Source organism: Castor canadensis, chromosome 7 (genome assembly GCF_047511655.1).
Source record: "Castor canadensis chromosome 7, mCasCan1.hap1v2, whole genome shotgun sequence".
In the NCBI taxonomy this organism is placed as follows: domain Eukaryota; kingdom Metazoa; phylum Chordata; class Mammalia; order Rodentia; family Castoridae; genus Castor; species Castor canadensis.
In genome coordinates this window covers 144367949-144395716 of record NC_133392.1, presented here as the reverse complement: position 1 = coordinate 144395716, position 27768 = coordinate 144367949, and the positions used below count along the sequence as shown (strand labels likewise).

The 27768-nt window shown below is 51.8% G+C and overlaps 1 protein-coding gene and 1 long non-coding RNA gene across 3 annotated transcripts; one reads left to right on the top strand and one right to left on the bottom strand.

Moving 5' to 3' along the window:
• Window positions 1-586: 586 nt before the first annotated feature.
• Window positions 587-4966, bottom strand: LOC141425006 (uncharacterized). Its single transcript, XR_012450040.1, has 2 exons — window positions 4309-4966; window positions 587-935 (listed from the first exon to the last, which is right to left on the bottom strand). It is a non-coding gene; the product is annotated as an uncharacterized lncRNA (long non-coding RNA).
• Window positions 3688-27459, top strand: Ldlrap1 (low density lipoprotein receptor adaptor protein 1). 2 transcript variants are annotated; one of them, XM_020158764.2, is made up of 9 exons: window positions 3688-3879; window positions 12235-12377; window positions 13143-13255; window positions 15271-15385; window positions 21174-21246; window positions 21600-21683; window positions 22531-22661; window positions 24043-24077; window positions 25197-27459. In XM_020158764.2, the coding sequence occupies exons 1-9, from the start codon at window positions 3792-3794 to the stop codon at window positions 25339-25341; spliced, it is 927 nt and encodes a 308-aa protein (XP_020014353.1). In that variant the 5' UTR covers window positions 3688-3791; the 3' UTR covers window positions 25342-27459. The 2 variants fall into 2 exon arrangements, with proteins under 2 accessions (XP_020014353.1, XP_073937058.1); XM_074080957.1 differs by lacking the exon at window positions 3688-3879 and adding an exon at window positions 6794-9129.
• Window positions 27460-27768: the final 309 nt, after the last annotated feature.

Genomic DNA, 27768 nt, shown 5'->3' with positions numbered 1-27768 from the left:
TTCTGGGCAAAGGTGGGAGGCATGAGATGAGGCTGGATGTTTCTGGAAGAGGAAGCAGTTTGGGAAGATCTGAGGAGGGAGGGTTCAGAGGCGATTGGTTGGGGCTGTGGAATCAGCTGGCAGGAAAGGCCCTCAGCCGGTAAAAGGTCAGAGCCAAGTGTAGACAAGACTCCCTGGGGCTCCTGACTCACCAGCAACCCAGGATGCCTCAGGGCGGCAGTCTCGAGGGAGGGAGGGGCAGCCCTGCCCTGCCAGCTCAGGGTGCGGTGTGAGTTTTGGGGTGAGGCTGGACTGGCTGCAGCTCAGACCAAGCTAGGATGAGTCCAGGCCTGAGAATGAGCCCCCTTCCTAGCCAGTCCAGAGTTATGACAGCCAGTCACTCTAACCCTTTCATCTTCGTGGCTGATGCGGTTAGTGATTTAGTTTTTTGTTTTTGGGGGTTTTTTTGGCAGCACTGATGTTTGAACTCAGGACTTCTTGCTTGCTAGGTATGCATTCTTACCTCTTGAGTCACTCTACCAGCCCAGTGATTTTAGTTTTATTAAAATAGGTGACATATAAGGTACTAAATACACACTAGGTGTAATTCCCAAGAAGTCACATCAACTTTTAATCCTCATCACAACCCCATGAAGTATAATCCCCATGGTCTTCAGGTTGCTATAACAAAACACCATGGGCTGGATGACTTATAAATAAAACATCTATTCCTCATAGTTCTGAGGGGTGGAAGTCCCCAGACTTGACTGGAAGGTCAAGATGCTAGCGGATTCTGGTTTAGATGAGGGCCTGCTTCCTGGTTCATAGCCACTGTCATCTCACGGTAATCTCCCATGGCAGAAGAGGCCCTGGCTCTCTTCATCCTTCACGGGTTCACAAGGGCTCTGCTTTCACGACAATCACCTTCCGAAGGCCTTATCTTCTAACGCCATCACCTTGGGGGTTAGGATTTCAAGGAGACATAAACATTCAGTCCATAGCATCTGTTTTACATTTTTGAGGACACTGAGGACCACAGAGAGAGGCTGAAAGTCCAGTCAGCTCCATGATGCCCACTCTCACTGGGGGCCAGGAGAGCTCACCACAGAAAAAAAACAGGGAATTCACAGTTCTGTGGCCATTCCACTAAAGACAGAAGCAGGTTATTCCCACCGAGAGCACCCCTTCTCCTTTTATTTTTTTATTTTTATATTTCCTTTCTGATTACTAAAGGATTCATGATCATTGTAGAAATGTTTGCTAAGTTAGATCAGATGAGAAAAAAAATCAGAAAAGAAAAATCGTCTTAAAGCCTTGTTGTGAATACTGTGTCCTTTCAAGTTTTCTTGCTCCCCTCCCTGTGGTTATAAGGATTCATGGTGTGAGGCCAGGAGACCTGGCTTCTGGTCACAACTTGCTGTGTGACCTTGGGCAAGTCCCTGCCTCTTTCTGGGCCTCAGTGTCCTCACCAGTGAAAAGAGGATTTGGCCACAGTAACTGCTGAAGAGGCCCCTTGCAGCTCTAACCTTCTGTTTCTGCTTGTTTCTTGGAGTGGCAGAAGGGGCACTAGCAGGCTGTCCCTCTGCAGGGGACACGTAGCTGACAGCTCCCAGCAAGTCACCTCCGGGAGAGGCGGAGGCTGGTTAATGGTCTTCATTGCACACAGGCCTGCCTGCTTACTGGGTCCATATGGTGCTTCCTGCAGCCGGACACCACCGGCTGCTGTCTGCCAGCCAGCCCTGGGTCACCCTGCTTTTCCTCCAGGCTCCAGAAAACAATCTCTATAGTCCTAGGGTCATTTCTTGGGTGTAAGAGTTGGTGACTCAGGCCTATGACCTCCTTACCCACTGCCACAGTTCTTTGAGGGAGAAGGTGGCCTGGGATCGTGAAGAGGGACAGAGGAAAGAAATACAGCATTCTAACTCTATTTGGACCCCTTGCTAGGCATCTGGGACTCAAATATGAATCAGAAAATTGTTCTGCCCTTGAAGGATATGACATCCAATGGAGATGAGAAGAATAGAAACAGGCAGCAGCAACCCTGCAATGCTGCAAGTTTAGGACTGTGGGAGCCCATGGGAGAAACCTAACCCATGGCTGGTAGTCCAGGAAGGCTTCCTGTAAGAAGCAACTTCTTGAGATCTTGAGGTCAGGATTCAACTCTGCTGTCCCTTGCCCTGGCCCAGAGCGCTATCTGTAAAGTGGGCCCATTGCTGACTGTATTATTCACCCAAGTAGTTTTGTGGGACCAGTGCAGGATAGAACTATAAAGGCACTGAGTTTAGAAACCAAGGGCAGAATGTCAATCAGGCCTTCCTATGTAGTGGGGCGGGGACAATCAGCTTCTATGCCAGAGTAATTAGAGGCAAAGCACACCCATCAGAAAGAGATCATGGATAGTTGTGGGTGTTCTGCCTTGGGCTCCTTGGGTACAGTCTGAGAGGGTTTTGGGTATTTTTTTTTGGTGGTATTGGAGTTTGAACTCAGGGTCTCACACTTGCTAGGAAGGCACTCTACCACTTGAGGCCACTCCACCAGTCCTGTTTTGTGTTGAGTATTTTCCAGATAGGGTCTTGCAAAGTATTCCCTCCTAATCTCTGCCTCCGGAGTACCTAGGATTACAGGTGTGAGCCACTGGTGCCCACCTGGAGTCAGGATTCTAGGGAAGGGGATGGTTTTTCTTTCTTTTTTTCTTAATGGGACTGGGATTTGAACTCAGGGCTTTGTGCTTGCAAAGCAGGTGCTCTACCGCTTGAGCCACACCTACAGCCCCTGGAGTCAGGATTCTGAAGACCTGGAGTTGGAACAACTGTGCTGGCTGAATTCTACAGTCCTGTCTGCCTTGGAATGCCTCCCAGGAAGCAGGAGAGGGTGTGGGCCAAAGTCACACAGCCCCTGGTAGGTTGGAAGATCACTACAGATAGGATTGCATTTCATTTTTCAGATAGTGGTAAAACCCAGAGAGGGGAAGGATCTGCCTGGAGTCACACAGCAAGTGTGTGTCAAAGGCTAAGGCCCCTTTCCCCTACACCTCAGAGTAACACCCCAGGCCATGCCAATCTCTGAGACTACCTGGGAGCGGGTGGGCAGCGTGCAGCCCAGAAGGTGACAGGAAGTACTTGGGAGCTACATGGGTCAGTAAGGAGCCCAGTCGGTCATGCTAAGGACACACGTTTATACTTCTGCCCTTTCCCGGCAAAGTTTTACAGCCTCCCAGAATGCCCTAGGGAACCCCTTCCTCTTATTCTTTTTGTTGCTTTTTTGAGATAGGGTCTCAGTATGTACCTCAGGATGGCCTCAAACTTGCAATCCTCCTGCCCCAGACTCAAGAATGCTGAGATTGAGAACACGCACCACCATGCCCATTCTCTTCCTCTTATTCCTGAAGGAGATCCTTCACTGCTCTGGCCCTCAGTCTAGCCATCTGTAAAACGGTCTCCAAGTTCCTTTTGGTGGGGCAATCTAGAAACCTAGGCTTTCGGACTCTTAGGCTTTTACGAGGTAGGAATTGGAAGAGGGTGGAAAGGGGGCTTCCAGAGCGAGGAGCCTTTGTTTGGGAAGCCACCGAGAGTGCAAAGCACGCGGACCCCCGAGCAGTGCCTAGCCAGGGCAGGGAGAGGTAGGGCCTCGAGGGCGTGCCCCGCGCACGTGGGCGTGACCTGGGGGGCGTGTTCTCCCTTCGCCCCGCCCCTGGACGTAGTCGCGGAACTCGCTCCGGGGAGGGAGGAGCGCGCCGCCCGCGCGCCGCCTGGCCGGGCGGAAAGTTTTCCTGACGGAGTTTTTGGCGGCGGCGTTGGAGGCTGGAGCGGGCCATGGACGCGCTCAAGTCTGCGGGGCGGGCGCTGATCCGGAGCCCCAGCCTGGCCAAGCAGAGCTGGGGGGGCGGCGGCCGGCACCGCAGTGAGTGTGTGCGCGTTCGCCGGGCCGGGCCGGGCCGGGTCGGGCCGATGCGCTCGGGGCCTCCCGCGGGCGCTGGAGTTGGGCCAAGTTGGCGGAGAGGTGGAGCCTGACCCGTGCTCTCCTTCAGGAGTGGCTCTGCCTGGCCCTGCGGGGTTGGGGTCGCTCGGGGTCAGGTCGGGGTCCCCAGGTGCAGGCGGTGGGGGATGCAGGTGGGGAACAGAGACCTTGGTGACCCTCTGGCACCTTCCCACCTCGACGCTCTGGCAGCCAGGGGGACGCAGCGTCAGCGTGTAGGGACAAGGGGTGGACGCAGTGGCTTGGGAAGGTGCCCCATCCTCGCACCCTTGCGCCCCCGCGAGGAGCAGCGGCGGCGGGAGCCCCTTGCCTCTCCACCCACTCCCGGTGCAATGTATAAGGGGCACCTTTTACCTCCCGGGTCTCACGTGTGAGTCCGGGTCGCAGGTTCCTACTTCTGGAAATGAGGCCCGGCCTGGTGTCTCAGGAGGTCCCAGCACCGGGCCATCTAGAATCCCGCGTCCTTTCTTCCAGCCGCGTCCAGGTGGCGAGGTTGGCGTGCAGGCTATTTTTGAAACCTGTTTCTTTCTCACCCTCCTTGGGGGCTTCCGAAGTCCCTGGGCGCCCAGGGAAACGGCAGACTTGCCGCCACCTCTCCCGGGGGCGTCTGGGTGGCCGAGAGAGACTTCCTCCGGGCCCCCTCCTGTCTCCCTCTGTCTCGATCTCGAGTTACCTCCAGGGAGCCCGTCACCTGGCACCTTCCCCTGAGGCCTGAGAAACCTAGCCCAGGCCCCTCCCTTTTCGGGAGTTGTTTGCTTGGGGTCACATAGGGCTTTCTGGCTGATGTGGACCCATAGCACAGGACTGCAGCACCCTTCGCCCACCTGCCACCCACCTGGGGCCTCCACCTCTCCCAGGAAACAGTACAGCCTGCCACCCCTACCCCCTATTCCCTCCTTGTCTTCCAGGGCTCCGCCAGGGGAGCCCGAGTTCTCTGGTCCCAGGAGTGCCAGCGTGTCTGGGCCTAAAGAGCCCGCCCTGTCCCTCCTCTTGCCCCCCTCTGCAGTTCCAGCTGTGGGCCCCTGCTAGCCCAGACTGGCACTGAGTATGTGGGGTGAGGCTTGTTGGTGGGGGTGGGATGAGAGGCCCACTGGGCCATGCCAGGCATGTACCATCTCCCACACTTACTGACTCCCAAAATAGTCCCTTAAAAAAATCTGTGGGATGTGACCAGGATTTCTGAGCATGACCCTTTCTTCCAAGGAGGAACCCTGCGGTTTTCTCCAGGGATAGGGAGAGAGGGTGGGTGGGGCAGCCTTTAGTGGTTCTGAAGGGAGGTTCTGAAGGGAGGGAGCTCAGAAGCACCTCTGAATGCTTCTGAGCTCTGAGGGGAAGAGGGAGTCCCTTTGGATAGTGGAGAGTTTCTGTGAGCTTCAGTTTCCTCACCTGCAAATTGAGGAATGATGCAGTTCTTGCAAGAGTATTAAGAAGATTGTAGGTAATGATGCTCTCTTTCGTGGTAGTTTCCTTCTCCCTTCTTCCTGCCTGTGGGTCTTCATCATCATTTTTATGGTGGTGGATCAAGTTTGGGGGACTCAGAACCTGTCTACACCTTGGAAGAAAACAATACCCCCCACCCCCACCCCAAAGCCCTGAGTGCTGTCCCCAGAATGAATTCATGTACCTGCTTCAGACTTTGTTGTGGGAGTTAAATCAAAGTGTGGCTTGTCTGGTATAAAGGAAGAGTTCACTCTGTGAACACTGTGTTTTAGTGATTTTGTTTGCTCCTGTGAGGTGACAAAACAGCAGCATCATTGTTATTGTTTGCACAGAGTTCCCAAGAGGGAGAGCTCCAGTCCCCAGCCCAGGGGTCTTAATGTGGACTTTGACCATGGGAGGAGCTGGGAACAGGCCCCAAACCAGGGTGGCTGGCAGCCTGTGGGGACCACAGGTGGCCACAGTTAGAGAGAAAGGCCATGGGATGTGTCCAGGGTATGTGTGTAAAAGCAGCCTTGTTTAGGGTTTCACCCAGCCAAGCCTTGAGCAAACCCTTCAAGTTCTGAGGCTTATGGCTGACTTTGAGGCCAAGGTGAAGTCAGTAGAGAGTTAATGTTAGACTTGACCCATGCTGTCTGCATTGACCTGTTCTTCAACTCTCCAGGTCCTCAGCTGGGATTAGTATGGCCCTTGGTTTGTATGGAGAAATGAAAGCCCAGAGAAGAGCAGGGCTGCAGCTTGCCTGAGGTCACACAGCAAAGCCAGTGCCAGAGCTTCACCCTCCTTTCATTTGTCTTGACCTCAAAAGAGAACTCTCTCCCCTTCCCACATTCCATTTTTCCCCATCTCTTTGAGAACCATGAATATTTTATCTCAGTCTCTGTCCAAGGATTTTCCTTTCTTCCAACTGCCTGGAAGAATGCCTCACCCTGGCCTCTCACTTTCCAAGGTACTGGGGTCATTCTGACCATTGGGACAGTTTGTGGGTTGTGCCAGCCTGCCAAAGAACCCAAAGAGACCAGATAAAGAAATAATAGGTGCCAGTTTCAGTAAAACTAGCTCGTGGTGGTAGGTGGTGGTGAGAAGGAATTGGTTATGTTCACTGGTCGTTAAGTATAGCCAAGCCACCAAACCATAATATTTATTGAGCACTAATTGTGTGTCAGGCGTTAACTGCTACAGGCATGGGGAGTCTGGGGACTGAATTTTGTCTCTTCTGACAGTGCTCAGTCTGGCGGAGAAGGAGGGACAAAAAGACAAGGCTGCAGATGAGCAATGTGCCTGGGGATGTGGAACTCTAGGAATGAACTAGAGCCGTTGAGCACAGTGGTTGGGATAGGATGGTGTCTTTGTTTTTTTTTTTTTTTTTGCAGTACTGGGGCCTGAACTCAGGGCCTACACCTTGAGCCACTACAGCTTTTTTGTGATGGGTTTTTTGAAATAGGGTCTCATGAGCCATTTGCCCTGGCTGGCTTTGAGCCTCTAGCCTCCTGATCTCTGCCTCCTGAGTAGCTAGGATTATGGGTGTGAGCCACCAGGGCCTGGCTAGGATGGTGTCCTTGAAGACACTGAGGTAAGTGTTTGATTGCAGGTAATTTATTTGGCAAGAGATCCTAGGAAGTATTGTTGAGACAAGTGAGAAGGGAAGGGAACCCAGAGGTGGACATTATAAAACGGAGGGCCACTGGGAACTGCCGGGCCTTAATCTTGTGGGGTTACTGTGGGAACCAGTATTAGGGACACCACACTTTTCAGGGGTATTCCTTTGCAGGGTAGTGACTGGCATTCATGGCTAGAGGACTGCTGGGGAAGGGGCATCTTCTCAGTCAGCCTGAGCCCTCAGGCAGAGTGGGAACTCTGGTGGTCAGGTGAGTGTGGAGAGATGGTACACAGGACCATCAGCGCCACCTCTCTGAGATGCCTTGGAAGATACAGGAGGGAGCAGCAAGTTTGGGGAACATTTAGAGGCTGGAGCTCTGCTACTAGGGGAAGGAGTCAGGTCACTCACTGTCCACTGTGGGGCAAATGCTCCTTTTGGACAGGCTTGACCCCTGCTTTGCACCAGAAGGGGCTTGGTAGACTGCAGGAAGATTGTGAGATCCCAATGGTGTCAGTTAGGAGCCACAATCACACTCCTGAGCTGCTTCATCTGTACAGTGGGAACACTGACATATATCATCGGCTCTCCTCATAAAGCATGCTAAATGGCCGTGTGCACACTAAGCTCTTTTCACTTGACTTTGATGGTAACAGTGGCTCATCCTTAAGAAGTTCTTGGTATGCACCAGGCAAGGTCATGTGTGAGCTCATTTCATCCTCATGACAACCCCATGGGGTGGGCACTGTTAATTGTCATCATTTCACAGTGAAGAAACTGAGGCTTAGGGAGGTAAGTGACGGAACCCCAACACTTGCTTCAGGGCCCTTTCCTCTTATAGTGTAAGCAGGTACTTGGGAAACTATTGTGGTAATCATTTTAAATTGTTTGCTTTTGATGACAATACCAATGGCTTTAACTTCTGAAGTCTGCCTGGCACTTTTCCCATCTGGGAACTTCCCCCAATATAGATATACCTGCAGCTAGAGAAGAACAGCACAGCACTCCAGTCGGGGCAGAGCTTAAGCCCCTCCTAGAATGTCCTTGTGGCTCCTAGGCCATCACCCACCACCTGGGAAGCCAGGCCAGGACCCTGTGCAGAGGCTCCCCCAGCCCATGGGTTCAACTGCAGCTTTGATGTTCCAGACCCCACCGGTTGGGTCTCTGGGGACAGTAGAACAGGCACAGGGATGCTTTGCTAGCCCTGCTACTGGGTAGGGACCTTAATGAGGAATGAGCACATGGTCACAGCTGAAGTTAGACTGGGCATATGGTCTGTCCCCAGTTAACTCCAGCAGTAGGTCATCTGTAAAATTGCAAAGTTAAAATAGCACAGTCATTACCCACCACAGGGCTGAAAATAACCAAGACCGGAACAGGCCTGTGGATACAGGCCTTTATTTGCCCACGGGCCTCAGGGAGCTCCCCTAGAAGGCCTGGGCTCTTTTAGGATAGAGCACATGGCCTGTGGGCTGGAGCACAACCTGTCTGCGTTCTATCTGAGGTGGCTGGATGGGCAGCAGGATGGGTGGTGGAGGCCCCACAGGCAGTACTGAGGGAAGGTGTGGGCACACACCACAGTGAAGGCAAGTCACGTGCATAGAGCCGGGAGAGGAAACGCCCTCTTCTGGAAGTGGGTCTGGGAGGACCCACGACAGGGATTGACTCCAAGGGAGAAGCAGGAGGGGACTGAACACATCACAAGGCAGAGGTGCCCTCCTCCATGCCAGATCCTAAAGAGGGGCAGACAGACACAAATGACAAGTCCTTTGAGGGGAAGATACACAGTTCAGTGGTGGGCCATGGGTACACAGCTGCCTGAGGAAGAGGAGATTTGTTCTCAAGAAAGGCACAAGCAACCCATGGACAGGAGGGATGAAAGTATGCAGAGCACCTATCTGAGCATTTTATTTTATTTTATTATCTCATTTTATTATCTTATCCAAGGGTCAAACCATTCCAGCGAACTCAGGACTGTTGCTTCCCCCATGTTATAGGTGAGAAAACTGAGGCTTAAGGAAGGTAACTCACTCAGGATCACTGAGAGACAGGAAGTGTCAGACTGGGAAGCTATGACCAAGGCCCTTGTTCTTCACCACTGGGCTAGACTGCCTCTGACAAGGCCTCCTGGGAGAGACTGGGTATGTGAGATTTTGATCAAGGGAAGGGAAGAAGAGCATTTGGGTACAGAGAACTACTTGAGCAAAAACTCAGAAGTTGGAAAGTAGATGTTGCCTTGTGAGGAGGAAGTTGTGTACCATTGGAGTTCTGGGGGGGGGTGTGGGTGTGTGAGAGAGAGACAGGGACAGAGAAGGAAGATGGGGAACCTAAAACACTCCAACAGTCACTGTGTGGGGATTGCCTGTAGTGGATTGGGATCCCCTCTGACTTACTGTGTGACCTTGCATTGGTCTCATCCCTCTCTGAGCCTCTCGGTTGCATCATCTGTTAAGTGAAGGGTTGGGGCAGAGGGTCTGTGAGGCTGATGAGTGGTAACAGGTCTAGAAATAGCTGGTAGAATGTGGGGAGGGTCAGGCTAGGGAAGGAAGAATGTAGAAAAATGTCAAGCATTTCAAAGGTCAAGGAGGACAGAGAATGTTTTGACAGCAAAGAGATCACCAGTGACCTTGGCAAGCTTTGGCCTTTTGGAATGAGGGGAGCGGAAGTGGCTTTGGAAAAGGGCCAGGAAAGGGCTGAGCCAGGGGAAATGGGAGAGTTGGGACACAAAAATAGGGGGGAAGGAAGGATGTTTGCCTTAAGGCAGGAATGGATAATGAGATGAATAAGGCCACCCTTGATTGATTGGTATTGCCTGCCTGGGACCCTATGCTGAGAAACAGGAAAATAGAGCTGCAATCTGTTAGCAATGTCTGCCAAGGACATAGGCGATAGGCATGGCAGTATTTCCTTTGCCATCTGTGGTTAGATGGGTCTCGGATTGAAAGTGGTAGTCTGGGTATCTTAGCTTGTGGAGAAGTAGCCTCAGGGCTTAGGAAAACTCAAGATGGGAGGAAATCCCTCCAACTTCAAGAAACTCTCTCTGACCTTTGGCTAGAATTAAGGCAGTTTGCCTCATGGTAAGGTAATCTGGGCTAGCCAGTGGTCAAGAGCTTTTTAAAGTCAGAGTCCTTTGAACCTCAGTTTCCTCATCTGTAGAATGGGAGTGAAAGAGTGCCTACTTGAAAGGTAGCTGTGTGTTGGAGGTGACTATAGTAGCCACTGCTTTATTATTATAATTATTATTATTATTGGTTCTTTGTTATATAGTTGGTATGGTTTGCCAGGATGATGGTGCCATTCGTCTTGGTTTGTTTGAGAGCTGGGCTGATTTGTTCCAGAGTTCTCATCACCTGGTGCAGGACCAGGAATACTCCAGGGACTTTCTGTTTCTTTTTGGAGGATCAAGTAGCATTAGACTTGTGGTGGATGGGACAGAGGATGGGGTCACTTTGGGCTTTAGGGTCATCTCATTGGGGGCCTGGCCTCATGTTAGGGTTGAGGGGTGGAGGGCAGAGCCGGGGGTGAGGTTGTTCAGGTCACTCCTTTACTCAGTAGCATGCCAGCTACATGCCAGATTCTGAATGGCTAGTCAGCAAGTCCCTGCTTACCTGGATTTCAAGGGGAGGGGCCCCCAACACACAGACACACACACACACACACACACACACACACACACACACACGTGCACAGGCGGGTGTGCAGGTACTTGCTCTTGCACACTCTCTCTCGTGAGAAAACAGTCTCAGAGAGGAACAGTGGCTTACTCAATGCAAATCCAGAGAGACATGGGGGTTCAGGTTCCACCTGGCTATGGAGGAGGGGAGCAGTGTCCTAAGAGCCTAAGGCTCTAGGACAGGAGCTAGGAGAGGCAGCAGGGGTCCAGACTGGGCAGGGGACCCAGTGGTACCCCTGGGCCCAGGAATCTGCTCCTGACATCGTGGGAACCCATACTGCCAGGGCCTCAGAGGCCCAAAGCCTGCGATGCCCAGTCTTAGTCTTGCATCTGTGGCTTTTCCTTCAGGAGGGATGGTCTAGGATAGGTGGCCCCCGGATGCAGGTTCCTGTCAAGTTCCTGCTCTTTCCTTAACCAGACTGTATGTGAAACTAAAGAACAGTTTTCCCTTCTGTAGACTGGGTACAGTCATGTGGAATGCCTCCTACAGGTTCAGCCTCTGTGCCAAGAAGAAGGATAAGGATGTGCGGAGTGCTCTGTGTACTCATCCTGGGGCCCTCCCTGGAGATCTCTGTCCTGTTCTGCCTCGCTATTTCTTACTGAGCCATGGGCACCCCTAGACCTCAGCTCTTAGGAGGAATCATGGGGATGGTCCAAACCTCAATTTATGCCCCTCTACTTCCTCAGCGCCCTCTTCTGAGTAGAGGAGCCCAGTGGGGCCTCTGTCTAACTCTTCCTCCTGGTCTGAGCTGGGCTCAGTAAGCTGGGCTCATCCCTCATTTTCCAACCTTTGTGACTTTAATCGAGGGCAGTCTCAGAGGATCCTTCCCGTGGACCCTACTCTGTGCCCTACTGCAGCCTAGTGTTAGTCTCAAAGGGGACATGGACTCCCCCTAGACTGCAGGGGAGGAGCCAGGCAGCAGAGTCAGTACTCCAACCCAGTCTTGGACTACTGCCAGATTGATATGGTGTCATTTGAGAAGTCACCTCCTCTTTCTCTGCTGACCCCACCCCAGTTGTTCGTTTCTGGATGCACAGGTGAAATAAAGCAGTATGGGCTGGGGCCATGGCAGCCAGCTAGGCAGCTGCAGTTCTTCTCACTTTGTATGGCCTTTGTCTCATGCCTTTGCCACTCTGAGCCTCAGTTTTCTGATCTGCAAAATGGAATAATATTCACCTTACAGGATCCTACTAAGGATTCAGTAAGAAAATGGTACGATTTGCCCTCAGCAGGTTTTAGTATTGAAGTTAAGTTTGGGCTCAGGACTGAAAATATGGCCCAAGTCTTGGCTCTGGTACCAACTAGCTCCCTGGTTCAGTTATGCAATGGCCTCCCAGCCTAGTAGGCATCACTGTCTACAGTGGGTGTGATGACAGGTCTACCTCATGGGTTCTCCTGAGGTCAATGAGGACAGTTTATGTAAAGCTTCTTACCAAGTGCCTGTTATTAACAGTAAAAAGAACAATGGGGGCACCCTGGGGGCGCCTCACTGGGTGTTCTGAGAAGATGGGGCTGGTGGAAACCAGTAGCCTACTGGCAGTGTCTAAGGACTGCTGCCCTGTCTTGCCCCAGAGCTGCCCGAGAACTGGACAGACACCCGGGAGACACTGCTCGAGGGCATGTTGTTCAGCCTCAAGTACCTGGGCATGACACTGGTGGAGCGACCCAAGGGTGAGGAGCTGTCAGCCGCCGCTGTCAAGAGGATCGTGGCCACGGTGAGAACTTGGTCAGGAAGGAACAGGGGCCCAGGTGGCCCCTCATTCCCACCTTGTTACCTGAATAGCTGTGTCTATGCCTGGCCCTGCCCTTGTGTCCTGCTCATGACCTTGGGTGGAGGGGAGACATTGGACTTGTGGGGTCAGGGTCAGTAGCTTCCTCTCCAGCCATGGTGATCTGGCTTCTTCTGGCCTAAGTTCCCTCAGCTCAGGCTCCTGGCCTAAGTGTTGGTGACTTACCAGCACCAGGAAGGGTGGGGAGGTTGCTGTCACTTGACCATACACCCAGCCGCCTGGCAGACAGTGTAGCCCACCAGGGACCAGATTGCCCCCTGCTCAGCTCCAAGTAAGTAGGACCCTTTAAATCCACTCTGTGTAGGTCAGGCCCTATTGTGTGCAGTGGGAGAATCAGGGTCCCCAGGGTCATCCTGCTGGGCTGTGACCATCCTATTTGTATGCAGTTTGGTGACCTCCCAGCTGTGTGTTCTATGGCAAGTCCTCCAACTTCTGAGTGCATTTCCTCCTGGGCAGGAGTTTGAGATGCCCCTCCGTTGGTCAGCACAGGAGCTTGCCAGTGAACAGCCCTTGTTCCTGTTTTTATCTCATGAAGGTGCCAGCTGATTGTCCTACTGTGGCACTTACCAGTTGCCTGAGCTGAGGCCTTACGTGGGCTTCCTGTCTGGGTGCTGGAGCAACCAGATATAGCCCATGACGAGTGTCCTAAGTAAGGCAGGCAGGCTCCTCTGACCCCCATGTGTCCCCTAGGCCAAGGCCAGTGGGAAGAAGCTGCAGAAGGTAACTCTCAAGGTGTCGCCACGGGGAATTATCCTGACTGACAACCTCACCAACCAGCTCATTGAGAATGTGTCCATTTACAGGTACACTCAGCATGGGGGTAGCCCAAGTCTGCTCTGCCACTGGGGGTGGTGATTGGAGTGTCCCTTCTGAATCCAGGCTCCACTGCTTGCTTTCTGGGGACTGCAGTGCCTCAGTTTCCTCATCTGTAAAGTGCGGGGTAGGAGCAGGCCCTGCCTCATCATGCTGCTTTGAAGTGCTAGTGTACAGCATGCAGCTCATAGAGCGCGCTCAGTTAAGTGGATTGCTACTATTCTTACTATCAGTGGTAGCTGGCAGCTGAGGCCTGATTGGGCCTGTGTCCCCCCGCCCCCCAAATCCCCCCAGTACTTCCCCTTGCTCTGTGCTTGCTCCTGAGTCAGGCTGGGAGTACAGAGCTGCAGAGTCACTGCCTTTTCCTTCCGCCATGAGCACAGCAGCTGAGCCCTGAATGTCAGTCAGACATCCCAGGGAAGCTACACACAGGGTCTGGAGCCTGAATGTAGATGGTCCAGCTCTGGGACCCTCAGGCTTTCTCCTTCTCTCTTGGCTGGTCAGGTGTAGGATTTCAGACTGGAAGGAACAATCCAGATCCATTTTATAGGTGGAGAAACAAACTGAGGCCCAGGGAGGGAATGACCCAAGACTGCATAGTGAGTGAGGGGCTGAACTGGGATCAGGATGTCCAGGCTAGAGTGCTGTCCAGCAAGCCCCTCTGCCCAGCATCCTACTACTTTCTTCCTTTGTCTCCAGTCAAGTGTCTCAGTCTGCTGGAGTATCAAGCAGTAGTAGATGGGCACATGGAGATAGTTTCAGAGTTTCCAGCTGCCACCCTCCTCTCACCTTCTGGATTCTATCTGCCTTCCCTTAATCAACATTTCCAAGTACCTGTTATGCTGTGATCTGTGCCCAGTGAGGACTCTGACTTAGCCTCTGCCCTCTAGGAGCATCCAGTCTAGGAGGAAATGGATGGGCAGAAATAGGAGGTATAATGTTTCCTAAGAAGGCAGAGAAGGAGGGGTCTACTAGGGGAGATCTGGGAAGGCCTTCCAGGGAAGGTGCCATCATAGGGAACCCAGGCCCCTGGGACAGAGAAGAGGCAGCTAGGGACCTCGCATCCCCTTTGTCCACTTGGGGGTGTTCAGTGGAGTTATTGAATTGGTGCAGTTGAAGCTGGGGCCACTTGAGTGATGGTTGAGTTTCCAAGCTGTCCCACTCCTGGGCTGCCGGCCCCTCCCCTGTTGTGATTCTCATGTGATTGGAGGCAGCGTGGGAGGATCAGACAGTGAGAGGGTGGGGAGTCCCAGGACTCAGAGAGACCAAGGGCTGGGAAGAGCTGAGGGTGTGGATGGAGATTGGGGCCAGAGAGTGCTCCCTGCAGAGGGAGCTGCTGTGTCTCCCTGCTAGCCCACTAGGGCTCTTGGTTAGAGCATTGTCATATATCCCTAGCTCTGGTTCTAGTTTTCCACCCCTGGTCACAGCTTCTGGGGGACTTTTTCACTGTCTCATCTGGGAGAAATGAACCTGAGTCTCGAAAGACCAGGTGCAGGGCAGCAATGGGCAGCTTCTTCTTTCAGCCAGTAGCCATAGACCCTTCAGAAGCAGCAGGATGTGGTTACAAGTTCATCCCAGCTCTGCTGCTACCTCTGTGGTCTTTAGCCTCAATCTTCTCATCTAAAAAGTGAGGCTAGCAGTAACAGAGCTCGTCTCAGGTGGTTGCTCTGAGAATTAAGCGAGGCATTATCTATAAAGCTCTTGCACATTGACTGGTACACAGCTAAGGTTCAGCTCTTACTGTTTAGGAGTGTGATTCAGTGTGGCAAGGGAGGAAGGAGAGAGGGAGACATGTCTTCCTTTGATCTTTTCACCTAGTCTCTCCTGCCTGGCTTGGGTCCCTCCCATGTAGATGGCCAAGGATGTTGGGCCTTGAGGGCAAGACCAGATCAGCAGTCTTGCCCCTGTGAAGAGGGGACAGCAGGCTCTCTGGAACTCAAGAGAGATGCCAGATGAGGTCAGGGCTCTGTGCCAGGACTGGTAACACTTCCTACTTGCCTTTCAGGATCTCCTACTGCACAGCAGACAAAATGCACGACAAAGTATTTGCATACATCGCCCAGAGCCAGCACAGTGAGAATCTCGAGTGCCATGCCTTTCTCTGTACCAAGCGAAAAATGGTCAGTGGGGACTATTCTTGGGGGCCTGTCTGTTGGGAGTGGCAGAGTCACTTTAAAAAATTGAGAGAGCCCTGGGAATTTTAAGTGGGTGCTGAAATGAGGGCATTGGGAGAACAGTGGTTAGGTGGTGACTGGCTGGATGTCTGACTGTGGGCAGTGACTAGCCTGTGTCCCTGCAAGCCTGGGCCCCACCTTCTGTAACATGATTTGTTGGGTTCGAGGTTATTTTGGATCTTTGTTATTAGATGGCTTGTGAGGGGCAGGGGGGGTGGGGGGGGTGGGAGGGGGAGGGTTTACAGGTCACGAAGGGATTAGTTCTCAGAGGTAGGGGTGTTAGAAGACCCCTAAGTGAAGGCAAAGGCAAGGCCCTCTTGGGACTAGGTTTGTTGTGACCAGAGCAGGGAGACAAATGACCTTTTTTCATGCCCAGTCCAGTATTAGGTTTTAGATTTTAAAGTATTTTCTTGTTTAATCCTCATAACTCTACAAGCAGAAAGTATTATGCTCTCCATTGGTTTTATCTATTAAATGGTGTTTATTTAAGGAGGATGCGGTCCAGCTGGCCAAGACAAAATACGAGACCCTATCTCAAATATAACCGGAGCAAAAAGGACTGGAGCTGTGGCTCAGCTGGTAGAGTGGCACCTAGTCCTAAGTTCAAACCCTACTAACACACAAAAAGAATGCTTATTTATGCCAGACATAATAAACCTATAATGCCTATAATCCCACTATTTGGGAGGGAGAGATCAGAAAGATCATATTGTATATGATGAAGCAGACCCCAGAAGCCAGCTATACTGAACATGGTACAGCCAGCTAGAAGCATAACGAGGCTTTGAACCCATATTCCTTTTTCATTCCTTTTGAACTCATATTCCCCTGCATGACTGAGGGGCCAAGAGCTTCTCATTTCCGGGCCACTCCTTGACCACATCTGGCTGGGATGAGTGAACCAAAGACCTAGGTGGTCTCTGGGTATTTGTTATGACTTTGGGGGCAAAGAGCTGGAGTGGGTCAGCCTTTGGTGTTGCCACTTTGTTTCTGAGGTCCCTGAGGTTCTGAGCATCCATTGATTTAGCATTGGCTTCTATTAACCTTTGTGAACAGCTCAGAACCTGGTACTTGTGCGCCATGGCTCTTGGAGACAAGGAGAAAAGATCCTCTCTACTCCCCCATCAAAAGACACATCAAGAACATCACAGTTTTTGTGACTCTCAGGCTTTCTGCTACCCATCAGGGCACACTTTAGATATTGTAGACATTTCCATGGCTGCCATAAGAAGTGGCCACAAGTTTAGTAACTTAAAACAACAAGATTTATTCTCATATAGTTCCAGTGATCAGCAGTCTAAAATAGATCAGCAAGGTGTGTTTCTCCTGGTGGCTCCTGGGAGAATACATTTCCTTGCCTTTCTACCCTTTAGTGACCACCTGCAACTTGGTCCCACCCTCGCCTCAGTGCCAGAAGTGTAGTCTTCCAGTCTTGCTTCCTTAGTCACATTGCCTTCTCTTTCTCTGACTTTTGAGTTTTTTTTGGGGGGGGGAGTCAGGGTAGTACTGGGTTTGAACTCAGGGCCTCATGCTTGCTAGGCAGCCATTCTACCACTTGAGCCACTTTACCAGCAATCTCTCGACTTCTGCTCCCTCCCAAGGTTCCTGTGATGACATCAGGGCCCTGGGTAATCCTGGATAATCTCCCATCTCAAGATTCCTAACTTAATCCCATTTGCAAATCCTTTTGCTATGCACAGGGAGCTACAGGTTTTGGGATGAGGACATGGACGTGGGGGGGTCCTTGTTTCACCTGTGGTGAAAGGGGCACTACAGTAGGAGACAGGCCAGGGGTCTGAGCATAGCTTATGCGCTTTGTGACCATGGTTAAATTGTGCCCTTCTCTGAGCTGCTTGCCTGCCAACAGAATTGAGGAGGTGACCTCAGTGACCTCCAGGATTGTTCTGAAAGGCCCCAGTTTCTTTTCTTTTCTTTTTAGGTGGGACTGGGGTTTGAACTCAGGGCTTTGAACTTACAAAGCAAGAACACTACCACTTGAGCCAGACCTCCAGTCCATTTTGCTCTGGTTATTTTGGAGATGGCATCTCGTGAACTGTTTGCCTCAGTTGACCTCGAACCTCTATCCTCACAATCTCAGCCTCCCAAGTAGCTGGGATTACAAGCATGAGCCACCAGCACCCATAGGGCTCAATTTCTTTTGCATACCTTTTTTCTTTCCTGTAAATTTGATGTCACTGCTACTCACCCAGGGTCTCATGATACCCAGGGTCCTGACCTGCAGTGGCTTCTCCCATGATAACCTGTTCCCACAGATGATAATTTGCTAATATCTCTTATGAAGGCCACATGAACTTAAAAATATGAACTCATTATGATCCCATTGTTCCTGTCTTCCTCTGACCAGAGCAAGTGCTAGGCAGGGCAGCTGGCCTGTGGCCATTGCTGCAGAATGTGGGCTTGGGAGGGATGTTCCTAAATGCAGTGGTTTCCACTGAAATGGGGGTCTAGGAGTCAAAGAAAGAAGGAACCATCCCAGAGGTTCACAGGGAATCCTGCCCTGGCCAGAGGACTTTAGACAGGCTTGAGTGAGATTGCCCTGCTCCAGGCCAGAGGGCATTTGCTGAGGAAACCAGAGCCTAGCTACTGCTTGGCCCCTGGCTAGCGGGGGTGGGGCAGGGCTCCTGCTGGACACCGAATTCTTTATTGCTCTCAGCACAGATTGTCAGGGTGACCAGCTGGACTGCACCTTGCCTTTCTCCACCCTTTGCCACTCAGCTCCCTGTTTTGGGGTCCCTGAAACCTCTCCAAGAGATTGCCCACCCAGGCTGGCAATGTGTGGATGTGGCCTGGCCCTGTTTGGAAACCTGGAAATTCTCAGGGCTTCACAAAATCTCTGAGGGGAACAAAGGTGAGATGTGTGCCTTGGGCTCTGCACCCTCCTGCTGGCAACTGCCCCCACAGATGCATGGTATGGCCTGGTCTTGGTAACTGGAATCCAGGGGCCTGGCTGTAGGGTAGAGTTTATGAAGCCTCCTGGAGGTCAGGAAGACTTCCAGAGGCAGAGGCTTTGAAGGATGAGTAGAGCATAAGCAGGAGTGTGCCAGGCCAAAGGGTGAGTGGTAAGAGGTAAATGCAGGCTAGTGTGGGAATTAGCATGTGCAGAGGCACAACACGAAGTGGTGCCACTACTGAGGACTGAGGTCTCTCCCTTGTGGGTGACAAGATAGAGTCAGCCTACCCAGGGCCCAGGATGTTGATGAAGCCCTCACTTCTTTTTTTGCAGTGCTAGGGATGGAACCTATAGCCTTGCACATGCTAGACAAGCACTCTACTACTGATCTACATCCCCAGTCCTTTGGCCTCACTCCTTCGCTTGCTTCTTTGCTGGGCTGCCCGAGTGAGCAAAAGGCTTGGTGAACTGTAGTCCCAGCAACTTGGGAGGCTGAGGTAGAAGAATCAAGGTAAAGCCAAAGTTATCAAGAGACCCTATCTGAAAAGTTAACTAAAGCAAAAAGGACTGGGACATGGCTCAAGTAGTAGAACACTTGCCTAGCAAGCTCAAGGCTGAGTTTAAACCCCAGTAATGCAAGGGGAAAAAAGAAAGAAGTCCAGAGAAAGGGTTCCTTTCTGGGTTACCAGCAGTTTCAGCACAGGCTGAGGCACCATAGCCATTCCATGGTCCTGTTGGCATGGCCAGGAGAAGGTTCTCTGCAAAGCATTGTTTCTGTCTGTTTAGGCCAGAGGCCTCATCGAGCATTCTGCTAGTGGGCTCAGACATAAAGGTTGCGGAACTCAGGGTCGCCACCCAGTTCTACCTAGGCAGAGGGGGCAGGGCTGTGCCTCAGGTGGCCCTCGCTCTTCCTGGAGTAATCCTTGTGCAGGACTCATACTTTAGCCCTAGTGGGGCCTATAGAGAGGATAGGGCCTATTTTGGTCTAAGAGCCTGGACCCTTTGAGGGGTTAAGAAGAGCCTGCCTACTGGGAACAAGACAGAGACATAGAAAAGTGGGCCAAGTGGACAGTGGTCAGGTAATAAGACAGACCCACAGGCCAGAAGCCCTCATAAGGGCCAGGCACAACACTGGGGAGTAAAGGAGCAAGGCTTCCCTGGGCCTTGAGCCTTTCTTCCTGCTGAAGCTGGGACAGATTCCTGCAGCCGCCAGGACCAGCCCATCCCTAGGCCTGCAGCCACCTGCACACATTGCTTCTTGAATTTTATTTGGTTTAACTTACAGTCTGGGATATCAGGGCAGAGGGGCCAGAATGTATGCTAATGAACAAGCAGATTTATGCAGAAACAGTATAAGCCTGTGTCCCCAGGTTTCCTGCATACAAAAATAATGGTGTTCCCATAGCCCTGCCATATTAGGTGACCAGCCTTTGCTCTGGTGTATAGAGATCTGACTCGGGCTGGTAATTAGCCCATATTTTTAGTTCATGGGCAATTCTCAACGGTAACTGGGTCTATTAAACTTGATTCAGACGTGACAGCTTAAATTGTAAACAGCTGTGAAGAGTTTCATACTTAATTACCATATTTAAGTTTTGCCATAAAGCACCCGTACTTCCATCAAAAATGTAAATGACGGAGACATTCAAATGAGATTTTATACTTCGTGAAGTTTAATTGGCATGGATCAGTCAGCTTGTTTGGGGATTGAGTCTTTTTTTAAAAAAGAGTTTTGAAGGCAGTGGCCGTGGATTCATTTCTCAATTAAATTGAGTTGTCTGGCAGGGGGGAGGGATGAGACTGAGGCTGTTAGGCCTGAACTTGTTATGCACTTGAAAGAATCTCGTGCTTTCTTCTGTAGCCCAGGGCTTGCAGGAGGAAGCTTGGTGGTGTTTCCGGCCTCAGCTATAAGCTCTGGGGCTTCCACACCCAGAGCCAGGGTGGTTAACTCTGAATTAGAACCACAGGGAGGAAGTTGTTGAGATGGATGTGGGCTGGGGAAGGTCCTGGCTGGCAGGAGACCTATCTCTCGGACAACATTGCTGTCATCTCTGAGGGACCTTGGCCTGCGCTGAGGACAGGGATATGCAGACCCAGTCCTACTTGTAGGGAGCACACTGATCTAGGACCTAGGCATGTGAGCTAGTGACTCTTTCATCTGCATGATGCCAGGTAGAAGGAAGAAATTCATGCTGGTGACAGGAGAGAAGTTGTGACATTTGAAGGGGTGAATGGGAGTTCCCTAGGCATGAAAGCCAGGGTGCCCCCACCCCTTACAGGTTGGTTACTGCACTGAATGATTTTGGTCCCTAGCACTCACTAACATCTTGCTTCTGGCAAGAGACTTGTAAGCCACTGTCTCCCTTGCTGGGATCTGGTTATCAGCCCTTCTGGCCGTTGTCCTGAACAGAGCTTGACCTTTACCTCTCTGGCTGTGGCTTATTCAGGCAGGGGCCTTCCAACGTGGCCTTTCTGTTCTCCAGTCCCAAGGGCTCCACTAGCGTATGAAGTCCTCAGATAAGCTTCCAGAGCTTCTTGAGCAAGTAAGCCTCACAATTAATTGATTTAGGGACACCCCGGTTGAAGGGAAAGGTGGAGGTGAACAGCCATGGGGGAGTCTGGGATGAAGGTGACTGTAGGGTGAAGATGGGCGCCAAGCTGTTCTGGTTCCCCAGTAGTTCCTGGCCCCTACCTCCGCCTACTAGACATTCCAGGACCTGGGATAGAGTCCAGGTGCAAGGAGGGAGTCCCCCGCTCTCTGTTCAGACTCGTGCTTCCCCAGCTGACACTGGCCCTTGCCTGCCCTCACTTCCTGTTTTTCAGGCACAGGCTGTCACCCTCACTGTAGCCCAGGCCTTCAAAGTTGCCTTTGAATTCTGGCAGGTGTCCAAGGAAGGTGAGTCTTTTTTCATCCACATCATGGGTGGGGTGGGCGTTAGGGTAGGGAGATGGATAAAGGCCTGGAGTCACACCTGGGCTGGCTTCCAGCCTCATTCCCTAACTGGCTTGTGAGTTTGAATAGATTCCCTCTCCTCTCTAAACCTCAGTTTTTCCTTATATAAAAAAAGGGCAGCAGGCATGTCCCTTCCTCAAGGTGCTTGTGAGGCATAAGTGACATCTGCATGGTGCCCTTCCTCCCAGATAGAGACCTAAAACTGCCCCCTGAGGTTGGCCACAGCCAACTCCCTTCCCAATGATTGCTGGAGACAGAGGTCTGAGTTCCCTGCATTTTGTGCCTTGATTCCACAGAGAAAGAGAAGAGGGAGAAAGCCAACCAAGAAGGAGGGGACATCTTGGGGACCTGCCGTGACAGCGCCCCCTCATTGAAAAGCTGTGAGTCTTGGAGAGGGATGGGACCTTCAATTACAGAGCACTGAGCCTGCCCTTCATGAGGGGGAGCCCTTCCTCCTGGGCTGGGGCTTTGTGGTTCAGTCAGTAATGCATATTCATTCTAGGTAAGTTAGAAAATGTAGACATGAGAAAAGTTGTTTTATTGAGTATGTGTTTATCCTAACATGTTCCTGTACAAGCATATAAGTACATGTGTGCTTTCCATCCTGTGTGTGCTCTTAAAAATATAGCAATTGGCTATATGCCTGGCTCACACCTAGAATCCTAGCTACTTGGGAAGCTGAGATCAGAAGGCCAGCCCAAGCAAAAAGTTTGTGAGACCCTTCTCAATAGAAAAAAGCTGGACGTGCGTGCATGCCTTTCATCCCAGCCACAACAGGAAGCCTAAAATAGGAGGATTGTGGGTAGTCCAGGCCAGCCTGGGCAAAAAGTGAGACACTATCTCCAAAGTAACCAGAGATCAAAGGGCTGGAGGTCTGGCTCAAGTATTAAAGCACCTGACTAGCAAGTGCAAAACCCTGAGTTTAAACTCTCGACACCCCCCCCAAAAAAAAAATCCTTAAAAACTTAGCAATCCAATTGTCATGGATATAAAAGTTTCTATTTCAGCCCTCAGTGAGAGGGGGGCAAGTTCTCTCCTTACAGGCAGCTGTAGCTGTCCAGTAGTTGGGGGATGTATTAGGGCGGAGCTCTGGTGGTCTAGTATCACCAGGTCCAAGGAAGAAGTCAGGACCTGGACAGTCTTGGAACATCCAGATGGGGTCAAGAGATGGGACTGGGAGAGAAGTGGCTTACGTCCCACTGACACCCCTGGCTGACCTCCTCATAGTGGTTGCCACTGGAAACCTGCTGGACTTGGAAGAGACGGCAAAGGCCCCACTGTCTACGGTTAGTGCTAACACTGCTAACATGGATGAGGTACCACGACCTCAAGCCTTGAGTAGCAGCAGCGTCATCTGGGTGAGTAGCTGTATGGCCTGGGACCCAGTCAGCTTCTGGGTCCAGGCTACAACATGTGGGCCTCTGGGAGGACCAGACCCAGCCCAGCAGCGCCTACACCCAGGGTGGAGGATGAACAATGTCCCCTTTGAACCCAGGGCTGTGTCCCCAGCAGGCCCAGCTCCCAGCACAGCTGTCTCCTCACAATGCCTGGACTCTTGGCCTGAGCATCATGACTGCCCACGACAGGACCAGCCAAAGGAGCCCTTGTTCTTGGTGTGGCAGAATTCTGCCTGACACTCCTCCCCACTCTGCCATCTAAATGCAGAGACGCAGACTTGGACCCTTGTCAGCTTGGCTCCCAACTCCCTGTGACTCAGGGCAAGCCCCTGACCTCTCTGTGTCTCGGCTTTTTTGTCCCCTCACTGAGGAAATGAGGAGATTGTCTGCCCACAGAATCTCCCAGAGGAATCTGAGGGGTTTTTATTTTAAATTTTTGTTTGAAGATGATTTCAGATTATGTTACAAAATTAGTAGAAAGATTTCCAGCTTGCCTTTCCATCCAGATGTCAACTAGATGTTGACATCTTCATAACCACATTTACTGACCAAGTAATTGTCAGTGACACAGCCCTGTTACATAACCTGCAGAACTGATTGCCCTTTTTCACTTGTGCCTCCTTTGTCTTTTTTCTGCTCCAGCATCCATATCCCTTTGCTTGTTAATTTTGAAAAATTTAGAATATGGAAGGACTTTAACAACGTCAGTTTCCTCTGACTTTTGGGGGCAACTGGGCTGTCTCTTGAACCTGTCCTCTGCTGTCTGGGGACTTCCCTACCCGACTCACCCCAGAGGCCAAGGAGGAACCTTGCCTGAACTTTGGTCTGAGTCTCTGAGATCCTGACTGGAGTTATTCCTCATTTATTTGACACAGGTCTTGCCCCGGCTGGTCTCAAACTCCCAATCTTCCTGCCTCAGTCTCCTGAGTGCTAGAAGTACAAATTTGGGGTTTGGGCTGACTTTGGAAGTAGATGAAGGCAGACATCTTCTTTCTCTACCCTTTCCTTTTTGGAAATCATCAGGTCCCTCAATTTACAGAAGAAAAAGCTGAGTGTCAAAGAGGCTGTGGCTGTGGGACTTGCCTCAGATCTCCCAGGCTGCTACTGGCAGAGCTGGGAGTTGAACCTGCGCCCACCTCCAGAAGCCTTGTTCTTGTCCCATACCCCAGTTTCAGGTTCATCAGAGACTGATGGCACCACCCAAACAGGAGGCCTGCCTGTACCCGTTCCTCCGGCAACCATTCCCTTTAGTGTCCTGAGTCCCTGTGACTTGCCCAAGTCTTCCCCACAGTGAGCATGGGTTCCCTACTCAACATCTCACCTCCTGCTTTGTTTCCCCAAGGAGCTGGACGATGGCCTGGACGAAGCATTTTCCAGGTAATGTTGGATGGGAGCCTTGTGCTAAGAATGGGGACTAGGGCTGGCCCTTCCTGTCCTTTCCTCCCAGGGCCTTTGCCATGTCTGAGGACATAAGGCCCTCTACCTCCTCACAGGGAGAGTCCCTTACCCTTGAGTGCATCCAGAGATGGGAAGCTCACTACCTGGGAAGGGAGCCTCTCCTGGGCAGCCCCTTAGGGTAGGTGTGTTTAGAAAGCTCTTGCTTTTAAGTCAGAAGCCACTCCTAGGGGCTGCCTGGCCCTTTCTGAGCCCAACCAAATACTGCAGCACAGCCTGGGGGAAAGCCCTCTGTCCAGCCTGGGCAGGTGCAGCATGTCTGGCCCGTCACGGAGGCAGAGACCTTTGCACCATCTTCCATGCATCTCTGGCTGACTGCAGCCTGTCATATGAAGTAAAGCTTCCATTTGCTTTCCCAGAGTGCTCAAGGATCACATACCTTTTATTAACAATTTCAAAAATCAGTAAGGCATTGAACAGAAATAACACCAATCCCACGGCCTAGGCGGGGCCTGATTCATGCTAATCCTGCACACACGCATTATTTTGCATTGATCGGCTCATCACCCAGGCTTTTGGGGATCCTGCTGTTTTCATTTGATGACGTGTGTTGGAGCCTCTCTCTAGGCTGTTATACTCCTGTGAGCCCTCCTGAGGATGTGGCCATCATTTACTTACCTCTGCAGATTCTTGTGGGTATTTAGGTTGTCTCCCTTTTGAAATTAGTTTTTGGGAACACATTGCTGAATAGAATTGTAGCAAGTAGTCTTCTCGTGGCTGGGCTGGGTTTGGCCAACAGCCCCCCTGTTGCTGTTCTTTGTCCTCCCTGTGGTTCCTAACCAGGCCAGCTCAGCATGCATGCATGCCCTTCCTCTCTCAGGCTATGAGTGCCCACTGCCTGCACCACAGTTTTGACTCTCCAGGGATAGCCCATTGATCAGAGGCTCCATGTTCCCTGGCACCATAGAGTTCCTTCTTGGACATGGGTCCAGCCATTTTCCCACTCCTGCCCTCTCCCTTCTGGTGCTGGCCAGGCTGTCCTGGTTCCTCAGGGTCTGCCAGCCTCTTGCCGTACTCAGCTCACATATCTCTGCCTTCCAGGTTGGCGCAGTCGCGGACGAACCCACAGGTCCTAGACACTGGGCTGTCAGCACAGGACATCCATTATGCCCAGTGCCTCTCTCCCACCGACTGGGACAAGCCTGACAGCAGTGGCACTGAGCAGGATGAGCTCTTCAGCTTCTGAGGGCCTGGGGCCAGCAGGACATAACCAGCATGACCAAAGCCATCCATGGCAGGGGAGTAGGCTCCAGGACTTACCAGTTGCCTCTTCCTACCTGCATCTGTGGCGGCCTGCAGATGAAAGCTATAGGCAGTCAGGCAGGGGAAGAGAGGCTTATAACCTGCTCTTTCTCAGAACTGAAAGATGCCTTGAATATTTATTCAGTGACTCTTGGTTGATGGTAGGCAGCCAGTTCCTTGTCAGGCATGTAGTGTGGGCAGTGCTGTGACTATGCTGGCTCTTCTCCAGCCATCTCAGCTCTGGATGAGGGTGTCAGGACAGTGACCAAAGCATTTCTTGTCCCTCCTTCTTTTTAAGGACCTGGATTTCCCTAGGGACATCCCCAGTCCCTACTGAAGAGCAGTCAGAATTCCAGCATCTTCTGAGCACGGGAGGAACCTCAAAACCTGCAGAGGGGCCTGGGTCCTTACTCTCGCCTTCCTCAGGGTCTACATACCCGGACTTGAGCCCTCAGGGCTCTCAGAGAGGCAGCCCCTGACCAAAGATGACACACAGCTTGGCACTTTAAAGCACACACTGCAGATGTGGCTCCCAGGGCTCCTTAATGGTGCTGTGTTAAATAGAGCTTTCTGCTCTTCCCCCAGGAGGAGGGGCCAAAGTTCCCCAAGAGCAGGAGCCAGTGGAACTGGCTGCCTGCGACTCCCAGTCTGACTGTGATCACCTCTGTGCAACTGCCCTCCCTCGGGGTTCCATCCCTGCCTCCCACTCCATGAATGAGGCTGTGCCTGCTCTTCTGTTTGGTCTATGCATCTGCGTGAGTGTCCCCAGACCCTACACCCCATACCTCCTGGGATGGTATATGAAGCCTAGTGCTGGATTTGTGTAGGATATTTCACAGCCATTTCATAGATGAGCAAACTGAGGCCTCGTGTGGAGGAGGTGGAGTTGGGAGTAGACCCAGATCTGATGCCAAAGCTGCTTTCTCCATCACCACCTCTCACATCTCACACCTTTTTTTCTAGCTTTGTTGTCCTCTCAGAACCAAAAAGCCCCAGCTATTTTCTGACCAAAATGTGTTTCATAACAAACCATCTGGTGCCTTTCCACACAGCACTGGCACAGTCTTCCGTGCCCTGCTAGCTATCTCACTGCCGATTCTGGGAAGATGCAAGTGTTTGAAGTTGCTAGTTCCGAGGGTGAAACGAAATCAACCTCCATAAGCATCGTGCTGTTCTCTTTTCTGACACTGTGGCCCCAATCAGGCCATCCCAGTGGCAAGCTGTCTGCAGAATCTCTTTCTTCCTTCCCCACTGGCCCCATGGTCTTCAGCATCCTGAAACCCAGCCAGGCCATGAGCATCTTTCCATCCTGAGGAGCCCCCAGCGGCCTGGCTTGTCAGAACAGGTCTCAGCCCCAGGAGACACACCCAGCATTTCTTAGAATCCAGTATCTCACTGAGCCTGTGAGTCAGACATGTGTCTGACTTAAGAGTGTCTTTACCAGAACAAAGATAACTTCCTTTCCCTGCCCTGCTCCCACCCCATACCTTTGTCAGAGGCAGCAAGGGCTCACAGGCCGTCCCTGGGTCTTTGGCATGAGGAGCTGGGGTTCTCTGCCATGTGGGCCATGATAGGGCTCCCTCCGGTCTCCTGTTGACAAGCTGTCAGCTATGCTTCCCTTGTGTCCACAGCCAAGTCTTGCTTCACTTTGTGATGCTGTGGAGGAAGTTCTAATGAGGAAAAAGACAAATAATAAATGTCTTTTTTTAAAGTACAAGCAGCACTTCAATGGAGTGACCTGGTGACAGGGTGCAGTATCAGTGCTTCCTGCTCTTTGGCGATGAGAGAATCAGTGACCACATGCCCAGAAGCAGTACCAGAGTGGGGTAGCCTTTGGGTCCCCTGTTGTAGGGCCATTGGAGGGCCCCCTTTCACCCACAGATGGACAATTGTGTGATAAGGTCACCTTGGGGTAACCATCAAGACTGCACCAGTGATCCTGTGCGTCAGCACTGCTTGAGGTCTCTGAGGTTGGAGATGGGTCCTGACCAGGGTCTGTCAACCCCTGGACTATGTATTAGTTTCTAGGGAGGTGGCTCGTTTCCAGCACATTTTCAAATGATCCGCAGCATGTATTTATTTGCCAAACTTACTCTGTGGTTTCTCAAGCCAGGCCTGGGCACAGTGCTAGGGGCAGGGCCAGGCAGAGTCTATATAAACTCGGGGGTGTGGCTTCATGGGTGGGGGATAGTGGGTGGTGATTCAGTGACTTGGGAGACTCAAGGTTCAGCTCTGGCTCTGCCACATAGGAACTGTGACTCCATCAGTTACCTCTTTCCTTGATTTTCCCATCAGTGAACAGGGTATAGCACTACCCAGTCCCGTCGTTCCCCCCGCCCGCCGCCATGCCACTGCATCCTTGGGTCTATGA